At 39.9% G+C, this 26,364-nt stretch overlaps 1 protein-coding gene across 5 annotated transcripts in view; it reads right to left on the bottom strand.

Moving 5' to 3' along the window:
• The window catches only part of ADAMTSL1 (ADAMTS like 1), a 466,061-nt gene that overhangs the window by 108,227 nt on the left and 331,470 nt on the right, over positions 1–26,364 (bottom strand). For all 5 annotated transcript variants that reach the window (XR_012761943.1, XM_075411537.1, XM_075411538.1 and 2 more), the window contains 4 exons: positions 24,316–24,390; positions 21,176–21,333; positions 11,467–11,578; positions 10,711–10,849 (listed from right to left, as the gene is read on the bottom strand). Coding sequence is in view for 4 of the 5 variants with exons in the window: in XM_075411537.1 (XP_075267652.1) it covers positions 10,711–10,849; positions 11,467–11,578; positions 21,176–21,333; positions 24,316–24,390 (484 nt within the window). In the remaining variant the exon portion in view is untranslated. The remainder of the gene's footprint in view (positions 1–10,710; positions 10,850–11,466; positions 11,579–21,175; positions 21,334–24,315; positions 24,391–26,364) is intronic.

Below are 26,364 nucleotides of genomic sequence, written 5' to 3'. Positions count from 1 at the left end.
AAAATAAACGCTAAATGATTACATCATACAACTTTTTTTCACACAATATTACAAAAAAGATCAAAACAAAAATGATATTTTACCTAAGATGCTATCGCAATTTAAACAAAACTTGTGTTTCTATGCTACATTTTCTGTGTCCATCAGAGAATAAACCACTGATTACTACTTTATTCTTATGAATATATTTCTGTTTGACTAAGAAGAAATCCGTTACCACAAGTGATCCAAATGAAGTGTCCAAATGTTATTATAATTTATGAGGTTACTATCTGTCATTAAAAAAAAATATTTCTACACCTAATACTTTCTTGGAGCTTGGATCCAAAGTCACTTAAGACAAAATGGGAACTTCTAGCTGCTTCAGAGAGCTCCAGATCAAACCATTTTTTAAACTACTACATGGTTGTTTCTGCCCTTCAGAAAAAATGCCTGCTTTTACATGGGCTAGGATTAGAAATCTGGGGAATACCAGAGCAAGAATTCAAATCTGCAGTTCCTTTCTTTCCACCTTACATCAGTTCAATTTCATTCATCTTCAGAACCTGTCTCCTTATTTGAGTTTTTCTGGAATAAAGAATGGTCTGGAGAAAAGAACAATATGTCTGGTTGTTTTTTCATTTGTGTGTTTGTTTTTGGTGCTGTCTTGACTGGTTGGCTTTGTTTGCTGCAGTGTTATTGGTATAATACCTAAATAATGTAACATCTAAAGGTTATAGAAGGCAATAGTGTAGATCAAAATTAGTAATTATCTGAACCATTATCATGGCAGTGATGTGTAAGACAGATGTCACTTGACTTGTTGGCAGCTACCAGGTCTCACTGAATTGCTAGTCTGGAATTTAATCTATAATTCTAATAGATTTTGACTCAGAGTAATTCTACCGATGTTCTCTCCCAACTATCAATCAGGCATATCTGTTAACACCAAACAGATGATCCCAGAGCACCTCACCTACCAGTTTCGTCAAAGCCACTGTGCAAGAGGGGACTTGGATGGGACAGGCGGGCAGAATGATCAAAGACTGAATACCAGTTGCAATAAAATACAAAGTATGTCCCTGCCCAAGTTACAGAGAGAGGAAACTGACTGAAAAGAGTGAAGGTGGTTTTTGAGAGCCTTATACAGATGAGAGGTGCTAGGTATGCTGCTACGGATTTCTGTAAGGGAGAAGGAGCAAAGGAGGGGGAAGGAAGAAAGTATTCTGCATCCTCAACATAGTTCACTGAAAAATGCTGTGAGGGTTCAAAGGAGTCTTGTCATGCTAAAGCTAAAGGGGCCTATTCTCCTTTCAGTCAACAGGGTTTTTATGTGCATAGCTTGTCCATGATAGGAGAATGAATCCCATTGTGTTTTCTCTGTGAGGAGTCAGAGCCAGGTCAGCGTGCTGGAATTTTCCAGCTAAAGCGTGGCAAGACGCTGGAGCCCTGGGAGTGTGTGATGGGGACTAGACAGCTCTCTCTAAGATTAGCAGTCTCTGCAGTCACACGAGCCCTCTGCGTGAGTCTGCACATTTGCATCTTCAGAGAGCTGCCTGTCTCCGTGAAAGTCTAAACATCTAGGAGAAGCAGTTCTGGCACTGGGAAATTTTGGAAAAGACAAACGGTTCATTTAGAGTATGGCCAATGAACAAGTCTTTTCAAACTTAGCTTTATGGGTGAATGCCTGGAGAAGTTTGAGAAATTGTGGACTAGTAGTGTAAGAAGACGGAAAGGGACTTTTTCTGCTTTTTTTCTGTGCATGCTTTTGGGAATCTTTGCTGTTTTCCTGACTGTTCTACCACTGCTGCTGAAGTTCCACTCTGAAGGCTTTTGCACTTTCCAGCTCATCGGTTTCCTGACAAGTGATTGGAAAAAAGATTAATATACCAAGTTCAGAAATGAAATAATTATACTATAAAAGCATCTACTGCCTAGGAAAGAAACAGATTTCAAAACATTTCTCACTCACTGCAGTAAGAAATGTTTTCTTTCTAATAAACATAGTCTGTATGCATAATCCAGGTCTACATGCATTAGAACGCATAATATCCAGGGTCATTCCAATGGAAGTAACCATACCACATTCAAACATTGTTATGAAGATTAAATAACATTTACAAAGCACTAGATTAATATTCTCATTGGAAAGGTTTGACCCTCAAAGAATTTTGCATACATAAATTGCATTTCTCTAAATGCTGTAGGGCTCCACAGAATTACTGACACTGTCCTTGGGCATATGTGAGGGGCTGCCAAAGGCTTTCATTCTGTTGCTGCAAGATAATGCTCCTCAGCAATGTAAGTCCCATGGACACAGTGAGGAAAAAGATCCTCACAATAATACACAATGACTTAATTTATGACTTTAAAAATTGGCTTGAGATACAACAGAACAGCAGATGGTCATTGTACCATTAAAGGCAACTGCATCTTTCCTAGCTAGACTTTTGTGGGTTATTTACATGTGTTCCACAAAAAGAATGAAGTCTAAATGAAAGATTTCAGACACATCTTGGAGATTACTTTGCTGAATCCTGTACTTTTTGACTGGACAAAGTGGTTTAAATTCCATGAATCTATCAGTCCATTGTACTCCTATAAAAAGATAGAAGATATCCAATTTATGGGCTTTGTTCACTGTACATTATTCAGACAATGTAAAGGTGACGATGTGCTAAACAAACTGAGCAAATAATAATTCCTCTGCTACGCTGAGATTTCTGGCTGATGTGGTAGTAGTTAACAGGACTCATTCCCACAATACTTAAAACAAACCTGCATTGGCTGGAGCCAGAGCTCAAAGCAAATGATTTTGAAGATCTGTTGTCTTTCATATGTCTGAAATCTCCCGTACCTTTCAGACCAACAAGTTGTGTCATACACTCTGCAGATTGGTATGTTTTCCTCCTGGGTGCTGGCAGCTTCAGCACAGCTGCTCTTCCAAGGCACATGCTCAGCTGGAGCAGGAGTGCACATGGCAGTGTGATGCACCCAGGTCTGCCATCCCTGCAGATGTTTGGCTTTCCTGTGGGAAGGGTGCCCACAGATGTGTTCCTTCAAAGTCATGTTTGGCGTTGTCTTCCCCAGTAGCTCATTTTCCCCCTTAAGATACACCCCTAGCACAAATGGCAGGCACGTATGTGTTGCTCCTGTAGCTCCCCAGTGACTCTGTCTTCAATAAGGTGCCAGCCCTTCCCACCTCCCTGTCCTGCATGCCCACAGCTCTTGGGTCGGGCATCTGCTGAGCCAGGCAGAGGCACAGGAGCTAGAGTTGGGAGAAGAGCCAGCAGAGAGAAAGGGCTTCTCACCCCCAGATGCCTCAGGTTGGTGTGACCCTGCATGGCGACAACGTGCCAAGGCTGGGAGTGGGTAGAGGTGTCTTCCACTCATGCGTTGGTGCTCCCGCACTCTGCTGTGCCAGGGCCCACCCTCTGCAGGCCACTCACACGCCTCTGGCTCACAGCCTTCGTTTCTGCTGTGGGGTCTCATTTCCTGGGGTTTTCCTACCCGCAGGGCTGCAGCCGCAGGGCTGCCTGTTCTCCTGGGTGGTTGGAGCTGTTACACCTCTTTCCTGAAGGGGACTTGCACAGTGAAGATTTAGGCCTTCACTGAAATCTGTTGCGCTTGAGAGTAAATGATCTGCATGGCAGGGACTATGCCATCTAAGCAATGGCCTGAAGTATGTCTGAAGCTGAAGCAGCCTAAGCTGGCTGTGAACAGCTAATGCAGTAAGTGAAAGAAAGCAATTCAGAAGACCTTGAAGAGTTCATCGCGAAAGACAAGTGTTCAGCATCTGAGGTAACATCTCCCTGAGATGCCACTGGATTGATGGCAGGCTTGTGAAAAAGTCTCCAGTTTAGCACTGTGAATCCTGACACCAAGGCAGCGTGCGATACTGCACCCTCCCCTCACAGCATGCTGTGAAAGTGCTGCAGTGTGGCATTATCACCTTGTGCTACAAGAACACTTTCTGCCCTGAGAAACAGGTATCAAGGCCTTTAGACAGAATCTGTTAATGTTTCCCATGTGTTACTCTGCAAAACTATCACTATTTCCATTCAGAGCTGGGGTAGATATCTACAGTAATACCACAGGTACAGGCAACACTGGCTTTTGAATGCCTACTTTTGCAGGTAGAGAGTATTGCAATTCTCAACTATGTTACCAGGCTGAGTTACGTTTTTGGTTTCTGGACCACTGTGCTCAATCCTGACAAATAGATAGTATTGTGATGATCTTGTAACATTACACTTTATCAGTGTGGAACTTGAAGAAGTACCATGTATTTTGTATTTATAGATCTTTCTATAGGATCTTGGTACTTTATAGACTGGTAAAAGGTGGTGTCCCCTGCCAAAACATTTCTAAATGGAAAGTCAGTGGATACTTAAATAACCTACTTAAAAATGCAAAAGGCTGCCGAGAAAACTATCCTTCTGTGTCATTCTCCAGAAAAATCTCTTACTTTAGGCAGTATGTCTGTTCAGCACAACAGTATCTCACCTTCAAAATAAATGACTTGTTCATGGTGTACAGATTTCAAATTCTAAGAAATAAGTGGTTTGCTTCTCATTTCCACAGACTGCTAAAAGCTAATCTCTTCACAGGGCTCAAAATGGGGGTCATTAATTGGAAGCAGCAAGAGAGCTTTCTTGCTGTAGCATGACTGTAATGATTCTAAAAATCTGCTCTTTTTTTATTCAGTTTAATATTTCATGATGGCTTGGATGAGCAGTGTTTGATACAAAGATGGAAATTTGTTTTTGTTTTCCACTACTAACAACTGAATATCCAGTGACAATCTCTGTAAGTGAGAGATCTTGCTATTTGCAACGATTCTGGTCTCTTCTAGGACTTAAATAGACTACATTTCCCACCACTTCATCTTAGGCAGACAGATGTCTGTTTCTGATGCTCATAGCAGTGCAAGAACTACTTTCCCACCCTACAGTTTATCTGATGTATCTTGACAGCTCCTTTCTGCCTTTCTTTCTGTCTTTTTTTCAGTAAGAACTATCTCCTTAGAGCTGAATTTCCCAGAAATTCAAGTTTTTGTTTATTTGTCTTGAGATGAAAATTGCCTCTTTAAGGATTAGGAGTATCTGAAGTTCATCTTTATCCTGCTCTTGAACTTGGATGACCCTGATTATGACTACCAGAACATTGCCTCTGCTATTATCTCCTGCTCCATCTACAACTCCTGTATCTGGACGCACATGTACTGCTATTTCTACTTGAATGCATCACTGTTTCCAGTTCAGCCTTCCTGAAAGCTTACCCAGTGGTTCCTTTCCTGCTGCTCTGAATTGTTTTTGGCCTTCTAAACTTCTCCCCCCCTTCTTCATGCATAACGCATTACTTTAGCTCATTTCTCCAGTAACGTTGGTAGTTCCTCAGTAAATTCTCAACTGTTCAAAAATCACCTTCCATAAATACACAGCTGGAATGACTGATGTTTGTTGACTGTGCTCTCTCAATTGCAGGCAGCATGCTTTCTGCTAATACCAGTCTCATTTTTCCAGCACATGCAACTTCAACCATGCTGGTGGAAGAGGCACGTGCTCCCTTCTGCTTTGATGGCTAAAACCTTTGCGTCTCACCCTCCCCTGGAATGGCTATTTCTTTCTGTCTTTAAGATCATTCATATGCATATGATTGGCTGTGGAAATTGAGACCAGACACAGCAATGGGAGGCAGCCAAGATTTAGAGAGCAATGCAAGGAAGAAAGGCTTTCTCAACCCGCCTGTAACAAATTCAGAATTTTAGTAAAAAATGCAAATCTGCAGAAATGACCATTTGCCTGAGGCAGAGATCAGGAAAGGACATTGTGATGACCAGTGTCCCACATCCGTGCAAAAGGCTGGGGTGTTGTCAAAAAGCTGTAACTGCAGTAACTATAGGATATTTTATGTGAAAGAGTATTCAAAATAGAGTTTAAATATATCATGTGTCCCAGTTGAGGGCAATAACAATAAATAAGTCATTGTGTCTCAGACCCCCCTTGTCACTGCAGATCTATGACTGCTACTGTGTAAATCAGAAAGTGCAGCCTGTCTTTTCAGGAACATCCCAGCACTCCAGTTTTGTTCATCTTCCAGAAAGAATGTAGTGAAAATCTGAACACTGCACTGCTGTGATACTTGGCTTATAATTGCTGTCTAATATAATACCTTTAGGGAAGCTGGTAACAAGCAACAAACTACGTTTGGCAACTTTCTGCTTCAGCTGCCAATTTGTAATGCAGTGAGGAGACCTCTGTTAATGATTAAAAGGATACTCTGTGTTGCCCTTTTAATCATGAATATTTACTTGTTACTACCTCCTTTTTTTTGAAGGAAATGTTTGAAAGTTATTATGCACATGTCTTGCACTGTTGCTCAGGAAATCGTATACACTTTCAAATCACTGAATATACTGTGGACTTCTCACTACTCAGGGTTACTCTGAATGGCCATAGTATCCCAGCAGGTCTTGTGTGCTTGTACATGTCCTTCACTACTCTTGTTAAATTAGCAAAAATTAACAACTCAAAAATACAAGTTTACTTAAACATGGATATCATTTTGGTGATGCCTGCCTCTGCTAACACCAAGTATGGATAGCTAAGTGAGAATGTCAAAACAAAAGCTTTGATGAGCAGGAACCGGAGTCTGCAATTTTGCGGCAGGACTGTTGGTGTGTGAGAATTCCTTCATGCCTCTGAGTGTTGAAAGTCTTGCTTGAACTAGAGATATTTCCCCAAGCTTTCCACAGATACTAATATTATTTTTGGTGGCAGGCTTGCAGATAATGCTCTAGGCAAATTCCAGGATTTTTGCCTGTGCAGGTCAGACTGGCATGACTAGCAAAGTGATAAAAAGAAGCCCACATGTTAGAGGCTTGCTAACATGAAATATTTGAGACTGTTTCTGAATGAAGTTAGAATCTTTGCTGAAGATGCCTTTAGAAATTTTTATACACCATTGAAATTTCCTGGTGAACGCAGCAGTAGAGCCTTTGTGACTCAGAAACCCCCACATTAACAGGTAGCAGCAATAGGCAAAAATTAGAGGAGCTGATTGGTAAAAATGCAGAACAGTGCAGCTGGAAATGCCATTTAAAAGCTGAAGATGAAATCTAGAAGCAGCACTGATGTTCGTCCAGAGACTATCCCGGTGAGCAGGTGAACGGCGAGTGAGGTAAAAACCTTTTTCCTATTTGTAAAAATTCCTTTTTGGAGAAATGCCTTTGAATTATGAAAGAAATGGTATTTTTATATCACCTCCGAGTTGCCCTAGGTAAGTGTTTAGCACACCCATTTAGGTCATATCTAAATAGACTTTTTCTCAAAGCAGAAAAAAATTCCATTCACCTTTCATTAGAGGATATGATGACAGCTAAAAAACCTCCCCTAAACTCTTCACTCTGTGAAGTTTTGGTTAAAAGATTCTCAATTAATTAAACACGTGAAATCTTAATGTTGAATTTTGTCACATAGAAGGGGGATGGGCTAGATCGAACCGGGTGCTATTTACATCAGTAGACGTTACACATATATTTGCCAGTCAAGTGGGGACTGTCAATAAAATCTTAATGGATTGTAAATAAACATATCTTTTCTTTCTGTCTTTTAAAAAGTGAGAGATAGGTCCCAAAGAGGGTCGATGACAGAGGCCACATGGGGCATTGACAGTAAGTAGGGAGGAAAAGGGACTTGGTGTCATGATGCTCATCTATCCCACAAGACACGCATTATCAGCCTTACTTGATGGACAGGCCACCTTTGCTTAATCCAGAAAAGGAACCTGTATAAATTATACAGGGTTCATAATAAATAACCTTCCACACACTGCTTCTCCTCTAAGTATGTGAGAAACTGGGTTTGCAGGAAAAAAAGTTGATTGATTTTCCACATTTGTTCTATCTTTTTGTGCTGCTCATGATGCGAGCAATACTGATAATTATTGCCATAATAAGCACAATAAAGTAAAATTTTTCTGTGTACTAAGCCTAAAGGGGCAACTAATTGCATACCCACACGATAGTCCTGGTATTCATTTAAACTTTTCTTTCAGCTTGCCCGCTGCTGGAAATTTTGGTGTAAGCTCTCCTACAGTAACCCCTCTCAGTTGTTTTATTCAGCGCCGCTGTGGTCTTCCACAATTATTTTCTGTGGCATTCACTGACACACCATAGGGACAGTCAGCAACCACTAATCAGCTATGCCTCACTGGAACTGGGTTTGCCAGGAAAAATTAACATCTTCACTTTATACCGGCAGAGCAGAGCGTCTCCCACAGCAAAGACACTGCAGAGCCAAGACGCCCTTCTCAGTCATGGTCCTGATCCCGTTGTTCTGCTTCACCTACCCTCTTCCTGACCTTAAGAAAGCATCGGGATTCCAGAAGTTACCACAGATTTCCTCTGGTTTTCTGTCTGGGTTGTTGGTCCTTGAATTCTTTACAAAGACACTTTTGAAAATAATCATTTGCAGTTTGGCGTTCCATGAAGATGTTTCCAAAAAGCCAGTTCCTCTCTGTTACTGCCTGTACCCTGGGATGGAATAGCTGTACTTCTAATGACTCTCACTCCCCTCAGGGTCCTTATATCAGCAACTTTGCCTTGTTATTTGTTGTATAAACCAAAAATTGCTTCCTGACATCTGTCCAGCTGTTTTTTTTTGTCTCTCTTTGCTCTCATGTACCATGCAGTCGTCTGCCTTATCATTTGAAAATATGTCATTTCAAATTATCGGGAAAAGTATGGAAAATATCCATAGTACAAATTCCAGAGGCAAATTACATATTTGACTCAGAACTGCACTTTAAAAAAATAGCAGCTTAGGCTTTAAAAACCAAAAAAAGCAGCTACATAAACTCATTTTCTTATTGGTAAGAGAGAGACGTAAATCTAAAAGACAGTTTCCATATCAGTTCACACCTTTCAGCAGTTCTTTTTCTGAGACGTTCATATTTAGGTCTCTTACCTGATCATACTTGGCCTCTACTTTACTGATATTTGTTTCAAACAATTCAAAGGAGAATTCAAAGAAAACATTTTTGAGCTGAGAAAATCACTGAGGAAAAAATACAAGAACTTTATTATAGTAAGGTTTCTAGATGCAACTGTTAATATATTTAAGTAACCTGAGAAATTAAATACATATTTTTTTTGTGGAAAATACCACGACAAGAAAAGCCAGATACTGAACTTCATAGAATATTGTTAAAGGGAGAAATCATCTTGTTGCATTTTGGGAAAGTAAACTCTAAGTTGAAAAATCACTTTGGAGTACATACACAACAGGAAATACTTTTCACAAAGCCCTAATGAAGCTGCCTTCTTAATAGTCTGTCCTTAATACATCCTAATGAAGTACATGACAAAATATGGAACTTCAAGAATGTACAATACAGCTGAGATAATGTCACATTTCGGGATATGATATTTCCATTTTTTAATTCTGGGAGATTTTCACTTCAGTTTTTAAACTGTATAGAACATTTCTGGCTTGTAATTATTTACAAACAGAATTACCATTAAAAATGTGTTTACTAGAACAAAGAATTATAAACTGCTATATACTCTGGGTAAACACGTCCTCAGTGACAAAGAAAACAGTGTTAACCACAGCTATGAAAAGTTAATGAGTTTTAATGAAAACTTTCTAGAAGAGATAAAAATCTTTCTGGGCTTGGAGTGATTTGTTCTGCTCTGATAATGCCTAGCCAGTCTAAAGCTGGTATATCTGGTCTGGGAAGCAGTCATCCTCAGTCACGTGGATATATAGTCCCATACATCCCTAAAACATCCTGCTGCTCCTGGTTAAGACATTTTTTTTCTATGGCAACGTATGGCAATCTGAAGGGCCATAGCAACTTCTTAGGTGATGCTTGAACTCGCTTTATCAAACTTGGCACAACATTAGCCTAAAGGGAAAGGAGCAGGTAAATGAACAGCTTTAGGCATCCTTGCACCACATCTGCTGGAGTGCACTGAACTGTCCTTCAGCAAAGCCACAGAAGAGGATAAAAATGTTTCAATTACACAAATACAAGCCTGCAGCTTATGAGTGGCTGCAGACTGACTTCCACTAAAGTTCAGGGGAATCAGTGCAACAAAGAACTTATCCTTTTTGTGATTTTGCTCCTTTTCTTATACATGGGAAATCTAACTCTGTGATCTTACCATTTTTACTATTAATCTTCTGAGAGAAGAATCTCCTGAAGAACGCTTGGCAGGGGAGCAGAGAGGAGTCGTTTGTGCAGGGCCAAAGGGTATCAATAATTAGAACAAATTCCCACATTACATTCTTACAAGGTGCCATGACTGCAAGTAAGCTTTTTATTAAAGAGAAAATGTAAAAAAACGTAAAAAATAATGCCTCTGAGTGTGATGACAACCATTTTCCAACAACTTTTTTACCCCACGAGACTTTTTCCCAGCTCACTAAGATGTGTTAAGAGATGTGTTGATCATGGGATGGTGTCATGGACAATTTTTCTCACACTCTATAATGTTCAGCGAGGCAAAACATAATCTGAGGGGAAGAAACAACCACTTCAAATCATTCCTTGCAATGTAGATATTCTAAACAGAGGTCTTTTTCTACACAGTAGATCCTCAGGATGAGAAAGAGGTTGAATTATGTAGGCTAAATGACACTGTAAGCAATAGAAACAGAATATTTTCATACTTTATTTTACTCCCCCATAGCCCACTATCTTTTAAAATTAGAGCTAACTGACCTTGCAGGACAAGGATCCAGATTACACTCTTGAAGTTTTGGCTTTGGCTTGATATTTTCAGGATAATAGTGGCAGTATTGATCCGCTACTACCCGGTTGCTTCTCAGATCAAAACATTCAGCAGATGTCAGCTGATAACCTGCAATACACAGTGGAAGAAATAATATGTGATGTGGAGTTCTTCCTGTCTCTCTCTGAAGTGCATCTAAGTGCTGGTTTTGCAAAAGGCAACCTGAAAATACCAGCGCTTTTGGACATAACAGCTGCAGTTTTACAGACCAGATTCAAAACAGCAACCTAAATCACGTGTAGCAGGAAACAAAAGATAACCAGTATGGTCAAATAAAAATTAAGAAGTCTAGTGCAAATAGAAAAAACAAAAGCTAAGGTTTCTTGTTCACCAGGACTCGCAGACTCAGCTTCAGTTCAGAAGGTAAAGCTGCTGGTGGAGATGGGGGCAAATGGAGACATCTTGTGATTCCAAAGCAGGCCCAAATCCCATCAGCTCTTATGTTTGACAGCTGTAGCATTAAATGCAGTCAGGTGGACATCAAAATTTACATAATGTACAGAGTCTGGTATGATGCTAAAAGATCTACAGGCTGCTACCACTGCTGATATATCCCTCCCTTCATTTAGATGTAACTATTTCCATTTCAGATTTTCCCCTTTTTAAAGGTCCAAATCTCAGTGCAGCAGTTAAGACAGATCCTGTATGTAGAAGAGTGCTTCTGGAATACAGTGGTAATTCATTACCTCCTCCACAGGATGCTGAACAAGGAAAAAAGTCAGTTTCCCTCCATTGGTGAATGATAGGCTGATAGAAGATAAACTGAACTGAACTGTCAGCAGCACCAGCATATCGGATCTGAAAAAGATGCAATGCCAAACAGTGAACCTGACATAAAGATTGGGAAGAAGCATTCTACCACACGGATCTTGCAGCTTTGAGACATGCTGCAGCTGCATGAACTGTCAGAAGTACTTTGCAATAGCAAAATGAAATGCACAAAACAGAGCATAGATTGGTGAAAAAAATCTTGGTGGCAAAACACAGTCAAATAAATTTCCGGACATAATCTGTGGCATTTCTGACCATGCTGAGACCATGTTCTGAAATAATGAATGCATGCTAAACGTATGATTAGTGCTACTGAATAATCGTATGGGGACAGAGCATATGGACTGATCTTTATTCCATCAGAAAATCACCTGCCACTACTTCCTGTCCCTGCAAAATTTACATGGATTTTACATCTTTGGTATTTCCCAAACACCTTCTGAGACTATGTATACTATATTAGATAGTTCAGAGTAAAAAACGGGAGGCTGTGCTGTGAGAAATACAAAAGTATAAAAATTCTAATTTAAGGTTCTTTGTTTCTGAGGTGAGGCTTCTTTTTCATACTTCTTTGTGGCACTGTCATTATTATAAAGATGTCCTTCTGATTACATTATTTTTACTGCAAAAATGCTCCATTCAGTTCTAGGCATGGACTCTTGGCTGGAGCTAAGTGCATGTTTGGAAAACATTCTTTAGAGCCTACAAGTATTGCCAACTTTTAAGCCACCTGAGCTTCACTATGCTTCCAGTACTTCATGTGCTGAACGGATTTCCCATGTAAACAACAGTTTGTCGTGCAAGGAGTGCAAGAAGAAGAGAGACCTTCACACTGCTAAAGCAGCACCACTTGCACCTGGCCCGGGAAAAAATCCTTCCTGTTTGATAGCTGGGATGAATATACAGTTATAGGGAGTTCAAAATCTCTGCAGGACATCCCTTGTCCTTACTTCTAAGCCTTTGATGAACAGCTGGCAAAGGAAGAACAACAATACTGCTTCTAAAAGCCCCTCCTAGTTGATTATTTGTCCTAGGACATAATGTATCAGTGTTGCTTGGACATCTCTGCATCAGTGGCATGATGGTATCACAGGAGAGAAAACTGTCAAATCACGTCCAGAAAAAGTGGTTCCTTTTTCAAGTTAGTACTTCTGCTCTCAGGAACAATCCTCCCTGTTATTGTTTTGAGACAGGTTAAAACATTTCAGCACTGCCTTCTTTTTCTTTTCCCATATTTTGAACAAGTTGCCCTGTTTCGGAAACACCATTTTTCAATCGGCCTTTCCTCTTCTCTCTTTACAAACTTCAAGAGACACCATCAAAGAGTAGACTGTGAAACAGAAGCAAAATTATGACTAACTGAGCTGAACAGTGCAATCTGGGTTTTTTGTTATTTTTTCCCTGGTAGATGGACAGAAACATGGTTACAAATCAAAGTGTATCCTGAAGAGCAGGAGGAAGGCAAAAATACTGCAGTGTATGTTGACGGCTGTAAGATATCTGGCCCACTGAGACTAAGGCTGCCCTTTTCTAATTAGAGTAAAAAGTGATGTAAATTCCCAACAGGAAAAAAAGTACAGCTGTAGCAATACAGCTTCTTCAGCAAATGGGAGGCCTTTTGCATGGATTAATATCATTTGAGTCTGTGTGTCTGAAACAGGATATCTAATTCCTTGTGTGGGGATGGTGCATTAATCACACACTTCATAAGGGTCTTTCTGGGCTCATTGAAAGCCTCATACACTCCTGGGAAAAGTGTTCTATTGTGCTGGAAGCCATTCGGGGAGGTCTCTGATCTGAATGTGCAGAAACAATGTTCACTGGGGGGAATTCTCGTCTTTGTTTTTTAAGGACCATCAGTGATTCTTAAGCTCAGAAGGTCTACTCAGCACTATGCCCTTCAGTGAATCACGAAGAACAGACCAAGAGCTCACACAGAGCCTACTATAAAAGGAAGGAGAGGAAAAAGAGTGCACATTAAAAAAAAAAGGAAGACAGAAGAGTTCCTCTCCCTGCAGACTATTCCTGCATGTCTGCAGAATTATCTGTCTGTTTTGACACAGAAGAAAGACAGAGGTACATCTTTTCCTGCCTAATGTGGAAGTTACTCATACAGCCATTATAACAACATAGGTGAGAAAGAATTAACAAGGAGTCAAAGCCATGAGCTAAAACGATACAAAACAAGCAAATGAAAGAAGCAGGCACGGTATCATTTATTTTTTTAAGGAGTACTGTAAACAGAAGAGGAACAATATATGGTGATTCCACCATCAAAAATTTCTTTTTGATTTTGTTCGACAGTTTGTTAAACCAAAGATCTTGATCCAGAAGAAAACATCAGTGGCTGCTCGAGCCTTGCAAAACTCAAAGTGAGACCTGATAGCTAAATGCTTTAAGAAATGTCCTGGTTTTGCTGCACAAGGCCAGCTTCCACACATTGAAATACTCAGCTCTGGAGTATGGTGAAATTTTTTACCCCTGAAGTAGTTGCAACACCCTGCTAGCAATGAGAAATGCCAGTGCTTCAAAAAGAGATGGTCAATACTTGAGAATCTTCAGTTAGTCCTCTAACTAAAAGTGAATTTTGCATCCTTAGGTCACTGAACCAGAAAAAATGGCAATCATTCAGCAAGTTTGCAAATAAAATCCTATCTAAATTCATTAAGAGCAGACAGCAGAAGTACTCAGATCTTGTAGAGCACTCAGCCCTGCATTTGTGCATTGCAATGCCCTAGAGATCAACCCTGACTTCTTTTAGGCTTCAGGGTAGTCTGGAGTGTTCCGAACACCAGAGCAGCCCTCATCACTTTGTAAGCTCAAATAAGATGTCACCAGTCTTATAAAAGTTGGTTAAAATTAGAGTCCTCAGACTACCCACCAAAAATTAACCATATAGCCTAAAGTGAATAGCAACTTGGAGAAAGACCTTGAAAAATACCCATCACTTGTATCCTGATTTTTTAAATTTCTTTTGTAAATCACTGTCTGGGATGGTGCAACAGAGGCACAAGCTGTTGCTCAGGAGATGTTTGGGATTTATAAAATGCAGTATTGATTTTGGGGGTATCTACAGAAAGTTGAATGAAAACAGCAGACCGATAATTCGAATAGAAAAACAGTATAATCTTTTTTAATTGTTTTGATCAGCCCTGTGACCAAAAGGCTGCAATATATGACTTCACCTTTGTATTGTGTTGTTTTTCATGTGGCCCTCAAATTTGATACGTTCAAATAAAAAAAAACAAACAGGAAAAGTCCCCCAATGCTCAACATTTTCATGCTTGATTTTGGCAGCATATGCCTGAACCATTTCTTTATGTTTACTGAAGAACACATGACCTGGCCTACAAAATTGCATTGAGTTTACCTGGTGGGTTGAGAAATTTAATCAGAAGTTTATAACCAGCAGTGATGACCAAGCTTGGTTTTGGGTCCAGTCTTACTTAACACCTTTATCAATGATCTAGACGAGGGGATTGAGTGCTTCCTCAGTAAGTCTGCAGATGACATCAAGCTGGGCAGGAGTGTCTATCTGCTGGAGGGCAGGAAGGCTCTGGACAGGCTGAATCGATGGGTCGAGGCCAACTGTATGAGGTTCAACAAGGCCAGGTGCTGGGTCTTGCACTTTGGTCACAACAAACCCGTGCAATGCTACAGGCTTGGGGAGGAGTGGCTGGAAAGCTGCCCAGCAGAAAAGGATCTTGGGGTTTTGGTTGACAGCCGGCTGAACATGAGCCAGCAGTGTGTCCAGGTGGCCAAGAAGGCCAAGGGCATCCTGGCTTGGATCAGGAATAGTGTGGCCAGCAGGAGTAGTGTGGTGATCGTGCCCCTGTACTTGGCACTGGTGAGGCTGCACCTCGAGTACTGTGTTCAGTTTTGGGCCCCTCACTACAAGAAGGACAATGAGGTGCTGGAGCGTGTCCAGAGAAGGGCAACGAGGCTGGTGAGAGGTCTAGAGAACAAGTCCTATGAGGAGCGGCTGAGGGAGCTGGGGCTGTTTGGAGAAGCGGAGGCTGAGGGAGGACCTTGTTGCTCTCTACAACTACCTTAAAGGAGGTTGTAGTGAGGTGGATGTTGGTCTCTTCTCCCAGGTAACTAGGGATAGGACGAGAGGCAATGGCCTCAAGTTGCATCAGGGGAGATTTGGATTGGATATTAGGAAAAATGTCTTTACTGAAAGAGTGGTCAGACACTGGAACAGGCTGCCCAGGGAGGTGGCTGAGTCACCATCCCTGGAGGTGTTAAAAAAAAGTGTAGGTGTGGCACTTTGGGATATGGTTTATTAGGCATGGTGGTGTTGGGTTAACGGTTGGACTTCATGATCTTAGAGTTCTTTTCCAAACTATGATTCTATGCTTCCATGAAAAGCGTATTCTATAAGATGTTCTCATTTTATGAAATTGTGTGCGTAGGTGGAGGAGAAAAGACACCGTTTCTTTCTAGTGTGTGTGTGTGTGTGTGTGTGTGTCCCAGACTGGGGAGAGGGAACAGGAATTATTCTTGCATACCATGTTTTTCTTCTGAAATTTGATCTGATAAATTATGATCTATCTCCATGTGATCATGCTTATTAAAAAAGTTTTAATGATTTTTTCCACATTATTATCACAAATGCTTTCTGAAAGTGTCAAATGCCAAATCATTTGGCTTGATATATTAATGAGAAGTTCAGTGTCGCAGTCTTCTAAGTAACATACAAAAAACCTGGGGTTGAGGCGTATGTAATTTTGTGTTTTTCATGTCAGTAAAACCACAGGTTTTGTACAATGCCTTCCTTTCTCCACTTAGAGTGCTTTAATATTCTTGTTTGTATGTAGTGATACTTACATTGAAAAAGAAGGAGGATGTACAAGAGATTTGTTGCTGTTCATAATTTGTTCATGAAGCAGAAATAGGAGACAGACATTGTCACAGGAAAATAATTTTACAAGCTTGTTTAAAATAACCAAAACTGTACAAAAAGTGTAAATCATGGGAGATGCTGAAGGCTTTCAGACACACTGTCTAACACAGGACCATGCCATGGCTCCTCTGACCTTGCCTTTTATTTCCCTTGGAATGCCGAAAGGAGATCTGCCTTTGAGCTCCAGGGAATGTGTCTACTGTCCACTTCTGCATTCTTGTCTTTTGGTCGTGATAGTCCTGTACTGGATCAGCTTGTTTTTGGGGTTGTCTTTATATGAAAGACAGCTCCTCCTGTTTCTTCTTAATTCAGCCTCTAAATCAGCCAGAGAAATCACTGTGAAATTTCATTATCACCAATTTACACGCTTTACAAAGCTTCTCTGAACTGAACTTGTTCATCATGCCCCACTCTTGGATTAAGCTGTGTTCCTTTACGTGATTTGGATGACTGTTAAAAAGCCTTTAGACTGAATTTCTCACAAAGCCAAAGTAGAAAGCTAGAAGGTTCCAACCTTTTCTCAGATTCCATTGTTCAAGAGAAAAATCGTGCAATGGACTGGTTAGGACAGGTGGCAGCAACAGAGCCTGCTGTATCAGCTGTGACAGCTATGATAATCGGTACAGAATCCACCACTATGTGCAACAAAAGCAGAAGCTTCCCAAATCAGAAGACCAAAGTTCTTCCACAGAACAAAGGGCAACCCTAAATACATCAAAACCAGCCCTACTGCATCTCTTCTATGGACACCCCCAGTAACACTCCACTCATCTATGGAAAGACGATTTCACCACTACCAACATGATCTCAAGATAACAGAATTCACCTTTGAGCTAGACACCTTAATCCCCACTGCAGAATATTTATTAACCTTAATTTAATCATGGCAGTACCGAAGAAATTAATGTTAAAAAATAGGATCCTCTTGTGATCAATATTCTACAAAAATACAATTAGCAAAATAAGAAGGCAATGTTTCCCACAAAAAAATATTTAAAATGATGAAAACTGAACCAATCCAGCTCCAAAGCTTCATAGTACTTAAAACTGACTTATTTTTGAAATAGATAGACTTAGAGAATTTACACATAGTATCAGAAAAATGTTACAGAAAAAGAAAAATTACGGAAAGTAATTTCTCAGAGGAATAGAAACTAACATGTCTAAAAAAACTGTCTCTATTTCCTCACACTAAAACTTGATGGCAGATTTTAGATCAGCAGTATTTTACAGAAGTCTGTAAGATTAAAAGTCACACTTCTCCACATGCAAACATCATCCATCCATACTTTCATGTACTCTTTGAAGAGCGCAGGAATGCAAATCACGTATGATCACATTTCGCCTATTTTCATGAACAAGCTATTGTTTAAACCACAGGAAAATAGAAAATTGTAACAGCATTTTCTAGAAGACTTCATGAGTAATGCATGAAACTGCAGACCAATAATCTCTACCTCTGTTATGGGGTCAGTAGGTAGAATAAAAATCAACAACAGAACTCAAAGATGGGTCCCTGAGCAGGGTGATGTTTTCCAAGCATTGCGGTTTGCTTTGCCAAAGGTTCATGAGGGACACTGACAAAGGCAGCTTAGGTACCAGTTTTCTTCTAGGTCCCTCACCAAATGTCCTAGACAAAATTCATGTGAGTTAAGAAGATCCTCCCATGAACTAAGGACTGGATAACGGAACAGTCCTATAACCTGTTCTGCAATGGATGAAGGACCTGTGATATCCATCAGGGATCTGTAGTAGGGCGTGAGTTGTTAGCCAGACCCCCCAGGTGAACAGCATAAAAAGTCAACCATGAGCTGACCAGGTTTGCTAATGAAAAAAATTATGAATGGTAGCTAAAAATGAAGCTGTCTGTGAAACCACTTAAAGATTTGGCAGACTAAATTGAAGTTCAGTCAAAAAGAAATAATGCCCATGGGAGAAAACAATTAATTAGATATGCTAATTATACATAAAAATGTCCTCCACATTAGCTACCACTATTCAGAATGGTAGTAAGGTTGTTATAGGCATACCTCTGAAAATATCAGCTCGGTGTGCATACCAAATAAAAAGATTAATGGAATATTATGAAGAGCAAGGAAAAAGGAGACATTACACAGCCAAGCAGAATACACTTTTGTCCTGATCATTATGTGTAGTTCACTCTTTATCAACATGTATATTTATATATCACATAAAAATCTATTTATATTAAATAAATATTAAATAATGTTATTACATTTTATTAAATACACATTTATTTATAGGAAATGGATATTTCCAGAATATACATTTATATATTTAATATTAGTCACAAATCACATATTTATGTATATTATAAAAAATATGAATATGTAGCCATAGTGGAACAGAAAAAGGACAGAGAATGAAAATAAAGATAACCCTTGTATGGCCATCTTTGATAAAAGTAAAGATTAAAGAGAGTAGCACACTACAAAAAAGGCAAATTATGATGCCAGAGATCTCAAATATAGAAGTAATGGAGAAAGGGGGTAAACAGTAGTAATAATTTCCTGTTTCTCATAGTGGGAAAACCGTAAGGAATCAGTGACAACGTCACATCAAGGGTTTAAAAGAGATTATTCCTTGTTTTACGCAGCGTATAGTTCATTGTGGCATTCATCCCGCAAGCTAAATGTTGTCAAAAGGGCAAATATAGCACAAAAATGTCTATAGGAATTCCTGAAGACTGTCTAATTTGAGTTGTTAGACACAACAGCCCATATGCAACCTGAGGGTCAAGAAGGAGGGTCTACAGGCAGAGGGTAACCTTGATTTCTTTCATTCATTTTTTCTTTCGGTATCTGAAACTAGTTCCTCTCTGTAACAGAAACATGAGTGAAGCAGGACTCCTGTATTAGCTGTATTTGCAGGTACCCTCCTGTACCCAACAAAACCTAACAAATGAAATATCCAGAAGCTAAAATATTTTGTTAGAAAAATAATTAAATGTTATAGAATAATATCTTTGTTGCGTGAAGTAATACCTAAATTACCTTCTATAGCTGTTTATCAAAAAACTGTGATCAAATGCAAGGAATTTTTAAGTGTCTGATCCAAGGCAAAATCTATTGCTAACCTTACAGAAGATCCTACAGGTATGGACAGGGGTTTCGTTTGTGCATTTTTCTGTATCCACTTAAGACAACAAATACATCAACAAATTAACACATGCTGAGCCATGCTACTCTGACTTTCAAAAGGCGCGAACACATAGCAGAACTACTAAAATAGTTTAATGTCAAATCACCAGTGTTTGTTCTGCCCATATTGTAGACTCATATTGTCCAGACAGCCATCATACAGGTAGGGTACTACCTTCGATTTAGCCAGTGCTTCTTACCTTGCTTTGATAGAGAGGGAAATACGAGCACCAACAGATAAAGGTATTTTCCCTGTCATAAAATATAACAGTGGAAATACCAGGAACTCAGCCCAACCCTCCTGTTACCATTTCAGGGCCATTGGTCTGTATGACCAGCTGTACCCAACAGGTCTGTTTGAACTAACCAGGCTGCCTTAAACCCATAGACAGAACAAATAATGCAAAGTGAGTGACGGTGTTCACATCGCACCGATGTTCATCATCTGGATATCATCTGTTATACAGATACAAGTGGTTTAGACATTTTGAGTTGACCAACATCTGTTTTATTAAGTTATTTTCATTTTGACCTTCAAAGTGAAAGGAGTGCATTCTTCAGGTTAGGCTTCTGCTTGTGAACCAGTCCTGATAATTTCAGCTTGCTTTTTGTAGTGTTAACATACCAAGATGGGTAGGGGACAGTCTACAGGGCTCTGCTACTTCCTGAGATAACCCACTCCTCCCCAGCCCATCTTAACCCAACCCAATCACTTTTCGCATTTTCCAGTTCACTGTTCAAACTTCTAGCTGCCATCAGCTCTAGGTTAAAGCGAATGTCATCCACCTCTGGGGCCCATGGTGAAAAATTTATGTAGTCCTGGACATGATACAAGTTTTACAGTTTTACAGCTGAAATCCTTCAAGTTCCTTGGCCCTACTGAAAAAGGATTTATGTTATTGTAATTCCCAAATGTTCATTTTTTATATGTGTGTTTTCCTACAGAATGTGTGCATTGCTTCCAGCAATGTGTTTTATATTACCTGAAAGAATAGAAATGCTCTAATGGGAGGAAACAATTTTATTCTTACTGCCAGTGCAACACAAAGCAGAACTTCAAAACGACACCATGGCTTCTCAAGCAAAGTCATCCCATTTATGCTGGAGCTCAGGGATCTCATTCTCCACTCCCTTATAGTCTTCCATGTACTTACACTAGTATAAATCCCACAAATTATGGGCCAAAGTCACAGAGTTTCTTTCTTTTACTTGTCATAGATGAAGCAAGCTGCACGTCCTTGATTTATACGTACCTCAATACCATAAACAGAAAGTAAACTGCCTTTTCTTGTAATGGGTTCATCTTTTCTCTGCAGGGCACACACTTGGTATGCCTTTCCTGGCACAAACTCAGTCTCTTTCCTGAGGAGTGTCCAGTGAGGCTTTCTGATATTTAACTACAAAGAATTTCACGTAGAGTTCAAGAGCTAGCCTGGACTAGGCTCTGTGGTAAGTGTCTGCTGGAAAATTAAGATCTAGAAAAATCTCTTTCCCCTGTCTAATGCATCTTGTCTTACTTTGTGTCACTCTAAGATGTCAATGACCGATAATCCTCACCTTGATAGTGAAGTCTGCAGTGAGAGGCCCAGATATTCTTAATATCTCCTTGTCAGGAAACTTCTGGAAGTCGATGCTAGAATTGTCCACAAGGAAGGAGCCTGTGGAGCTGAGGCTGTTTTCACTCTTCACACCTTGGAGAGTCTTGGTTTCCAAATCTGACAAATACAAACAAATCAACAGGAAACTAGAGCATTATAATTTGAAATATGAGTAAGCGACAGTACAAAAAGAAAACCAACACAAAACAGTGGTGTGCAGATTTGACTCCTAAATGAGTGATAATGCAACTTTTATGTTCTTTTCCACAGTTTATTCACATTCCCATAAATTCCTTTTCTTTTTTATTCTCCATCTGCTTTTTAGCTTTGTTCTATCCTTAGATTTCTATCTCTGCCTTCACCTCCTCACCCGTAGGTTGTGTTTTTACTTTCTTCCAGACGTATTAATCCATTCTTAGTTAGGCATATTTGCTGTTGTTTAACTCACTCTCAGTAAGTCATGCTCCTATTCTGAGGCTGACTCAGACCTTCTCCCATGAGTGCTGGTTTTGTTGAGTTGCGGTTCTCTCTTGCAGTTCAAAAGTGGGTCACTAACCACATGTTGCTGTGGTAGACAATTAACTGAAAACAAGACACCCAGGAAAGAAAGATCAGTATGACAGCAGTCCTGCCTCCTCTCCGGAAGCGGTCTGATATATCCCAGCAGTGTAGGAAGTGAAGGCAAGTGCTGAACCCTCCAGAGCTCTCCCTCTGGCTTTTTCTGCATTCAAAGCTCACAAAAAGTAGGCATTAACTCAGATACTGTTTGGTAGCAGGTGCTTCTGATCGTTAAATCGTAATAAACTATTAAATCATTTATTACATGGAAATCAACAGTCAGAAAGTAGATCTCTTCCATCGTTTATCTAGCCTTCCCATCAACTCCAGATTATGATTTACAATGTAGTTATTTCAAAGTGACAACGCATTTCAACATGAACGATTGCAAAGCTGTAATCCTTTGATGTGCATTCGTGAAATTATGGACAAAATCTTCTCCCACACAGAAAAGCCACTAAGGCAAAATCTGAATTAGACGGAGACATACTACTAATCTGTGATGGAATTATATTTTCAGAGACAGTGAAAGGTTTTTATTAACACATATTAACTTGTTAATTAGGGGAAAAAAGATAATTGCAGTCATTAGACGTCTTTTCAGGATGGATCATGGGAATTAATTCATGAAGGAAGTTGCTGAGGCAGTACACTAAGAATTTTCTCTGTGTTAATGGATTCTTTGGCTTCCAGTGAGACCAGTCTCTTTCTTTGTAATGCACTTGCCCACACATTTATTTCTGGACCAGGCTGCATGTATCAGGGACAAGGATGGTTTTAAGACTTGTGTATATGTAATTTGCCTTCTGTTGACTTCTCCCAGAACCAAAGTTCACAGGGCAAAATACTCCCTCCCCCCTACCCCAACTGATTGTAGCTCATACATATATAAAAACATTTCAAGGGTGAAAGATTCATGGAGACATCTGAAACAAGAAAGACATGTATTTGGACTTCTTCATATTTACACAGAGCATTTAATCTAAAACTCAATCACTGACTCAGGCAGACCTAGCTGATTCAATTTTTTTTTCCTGAGATGTGATATGGACTGAGTGAAGAGAGCTTTAGATCAATCCCTTCTGCTAAAATCTCATTTCTCGTGAAGCTGTCTTATAGCCTAATTTCACTGAAAAATTAATCCATGTGTGAAATTTTTCAGTGTTGGAAGAGAACATCTATGCTGAGAAAGAAGACAGGAGAGAAAGGAAAAGTGCAAATAATTTCCTGGGAAAGTAAAAACCATATCAGACCAGCTCAGGAATTCCCAAAGGTCTACTTAAAACTGAAGTACAGGCAGCATTTGCACTTTTAAGAAAAACATAATATATTTTTTCTTAGTTTATAACCTGTAATTTGCTGGTCTTTATCCAAAGCCCTAAATCTAAAGAACTATTCAAAGGTTATAGCATGCCCACTACTTTCTCAACACAAGCAGTGAGATACAGAACAGGACTGATAAACCTCACTTTATTTTGCCACTCATTAGAAGCTCTTTGGGTGAAAGAAACATGGAAAAAATGGGAATGGTGTTTCCCCTCCTTGCTGATACTAATGTCTGTACTTACACTGACAAGCATAGAGGATTCTAACTGTTTTGTGCTGCAGGAAACTCCTATTACCTTTTGGAAAAGGAGAAGGGGATCCTGACTTCTCTTACAAAAATTTGTGCTTCTGAGAGTTTATGCAGTACAGTTTGTTTTTTTTCCTGACAGTAAATCCCATTTACCAACACTCTAGTGTTCATTTGCTGCTTATGAAAATACTGGGCGCTTGTGAGTAGCTACTGCATTGGAAGCTAAGAGAGAGGGGTACAAGGAGTTTCTAGTCATGAAAGAAATGGATTTGCCTTCAGGTGTCCCAGCATATTCTTAAATCTTGCAACTCTTCTCCCAGAGAACATGTATACACAGCTGCTGGGATAAACAGCTGCCTGTCAGAAGAACTAGGGAAGTGCTATAGCCACCAAGTGACGGGCTAGCAGCACTCAGTGGACTTAACTCATTGTAGCAATATCACTACTAAGGAGTACGGTTTGACGTGTGCATGTGATTTCTGATCTTTTGACTGTGATTTTTTGTGTGTGTTCACATGCATGTGTGTACGTATGTGTGCATCTACAGGAGTGAGACAGATCAGAAGAGAAACATGTTAAAGTCATGAGTAGCTTTATGGCTAAGCTCAGCTGTAGGGAAGCTTATACTTTACTGTCCTCAATATTTCTTCACTCAGTGGGATGTATTTTATTAATTTTGAACAAAAGCGCTTGGCACCAAGCAAGGCAGCCAAAGGATAAGCAAACAGAAATGGCTGAAAAATTATAGAGGGGCAAAGGATTCTGCAGTGCTGGCCAAGCTCTGCTCTGAAAAAAGCATGTACCACTTGTGTAACTGGGTCCAAGGAGAGCTTCTGAGGGCGGGACTCACCCCTGTGTCGAAATCAATAATCTGAGAGAGTGAAACCAGACACCACAGTGTAAACAGAGCACTGCAGGTTAGCAAGGCTTTCTTAAACAAATGTACTCTAACTTTTTCTACTTACATAAGTGGTCAGGTCCTTTCAGCACAAGACGAACTTGCCTGCTTCCATAAGGAATAGCAACCACTGTATCATCTACTGTGGGAAGGCAAAAAAGTATGGAGTAAATATGCAAAGAAATTCACATCTGTTTCCAAATAAACAGTGAAATAGCTGCTTACAAGGCAGTCAAAAGAAAAACTTTTGGACCAACTAAACAACCCTATGAATTATGAGAGAACATTTAAAAGCTGAAAAAAGAACTTGTTAAATGTGGTAAGAACCTTTTACATAGAAGAACACTAACCTATTGCTTTTCTCTATTCTCAACCTCTTCACAACCATTTCTGGATTTCAAGAATAACTAATAGCTTTCTATTTCACCACGACTCCACTTAAACCTCTTCCAAGTCTTTTGAATTGGTGTTTGTGGTGAAGCAGAGAAGCACAAGCCTATTCTGATGTTTAACCAGAACAGCCCATTCCTTCATTTCACTCTTTCCCAGCTGAACCCTACCACTTCTCCATGACCCTGTCCATGCTATGTGATGAAGTCCCACTGCCCTGTCACACCTTCCCTTTCACACATTTGTATTTTAATGACTAGAAGTGCTATAATACTGTTTCCCTTTCCACACCACTAACAGAAAGCCCCTGCAAAAACAGTAGCCCATCAGACTGTCTCGTAACCAGGTCTTAGAGCAGGACCTTGCACCTATGAAGCCCTTAGGAGCTTTGCAAATTGGATTTAAACTGAGGCATGAATTAGCATGTAGGTCACATGCTGCTGTGAAAGTTAGTTAGGTCAGCATTTCTAAAGAGGCTGCAACCTCAGTAATGTCCTGAAGGGATACAGGAAGGAAAGGTGTGGAATAATGCAAGAAAATGTGCCCAACTCCATGCCTAGGTCGCAGAGTGGGTGCCCAGAGAACGCTGATCTGGACTAACCAGGAAGCCTAGGTTCTTCATTCACGTTTCCCTGTGCTTTCTACCTCCTTCTCCTACAACTGGAAGTTGGGAAAGAAAAAGTATGCTTGCCTGATAGGATTTTTTTTCAGGAGGTGGTAGACATGTGAGGAATGAAGCCCCTTTCACTACCTGTTCATTAGCTTCACAGCAAGAACTACAGCTCTGCTCTCAAAGCGGTATGTTGCTTTGTCAGGTAAGGCTAACTCAGCCAATAAAAGCATATTATCATTCATCTAAACATATGAACTGGGGCCTTAAGTTTCTGACCCGACCAAACTGGGAAAACTATTCCAGCCTAGCTAAATCAGGATTCTCAGCTACCAGCAAAATAGTTATTAATGTTGTCATTTTACATCAAAAAGTGAAGAAAGGCAACAGAAAGAGGAAAAAAAGAAACAGTGACAACTTTTAAACAGCACATTCATTCATCCAAACCTGTAATATCTCAAAAAAGTGAACTGAAACCTTTTTAAATTTTAAATTCAGTCATACAATGTAGGAATTTCTGACACTTTTATAATGGAGAGCTTTATGGGATGAAATATCCATACTTTTGTGGCCTTTAATATCTCAGAAGTGAGGGGGCAAATGTAGGCAGTCCCATAAATTTCTGAGTGTCGCAGGAGTTGCATGGACGTAAAGCCTTTTATGTGCCCAGGCTCTTCTGAATCTTGTCTCCATTTTCAAAATCTGATTTAATATGTTTCCTTAACCTATCCAGAAATTTCAGTGTCACCGAAGACTTCTGTAGCACTGGGGTTAAACTCTGTTCGACACACTCTGCTCATACACATAGAATCATAGAATACTTTGGGTTGGAGGGGTCCTTGAGAGGTCATCTAGTCCAACTCCACTGCAGTAAGCATGGGTATCTTTAACTCAATCAGGTTGCTCAGAGCCCCATCCAACTTGACCTTGAATGTTTCTAAGGACGGGGCCCCCACTACCTCTTTGGGCAAGCCCTGCCAGTGTTTCACCACCCTCACTGTAAAAAATTTATTCCTTATATCCAGTCTAACCCTCCCTTAGTTTAAAACCGTTACTCCTTGTGCAGTCACAATAGGCCTTGCTAAAAAGATTGATATCAGATTAATTCTCTGATAT

This window comes from Opisthocomus hoazin, chromosome Z, assembly GCF_030867145.1.
Source record: "Opisthocomus hoazin isolate bOpiHoa1 chromosome Z, bOpiHoa1.hap1, whole genome shotgun sequence".
Classification (NCBI taxonomy): domain Eukaryota; kingdom Metazoa; phylum Chordata; class Aves; order Opisthocomiformes; family Opisthocomidae; genus Opisthocomus; species Opisthocomus hoazin.
This window is presented reverse-complemented; position numbering and strand designations above follow the sequence as displayed.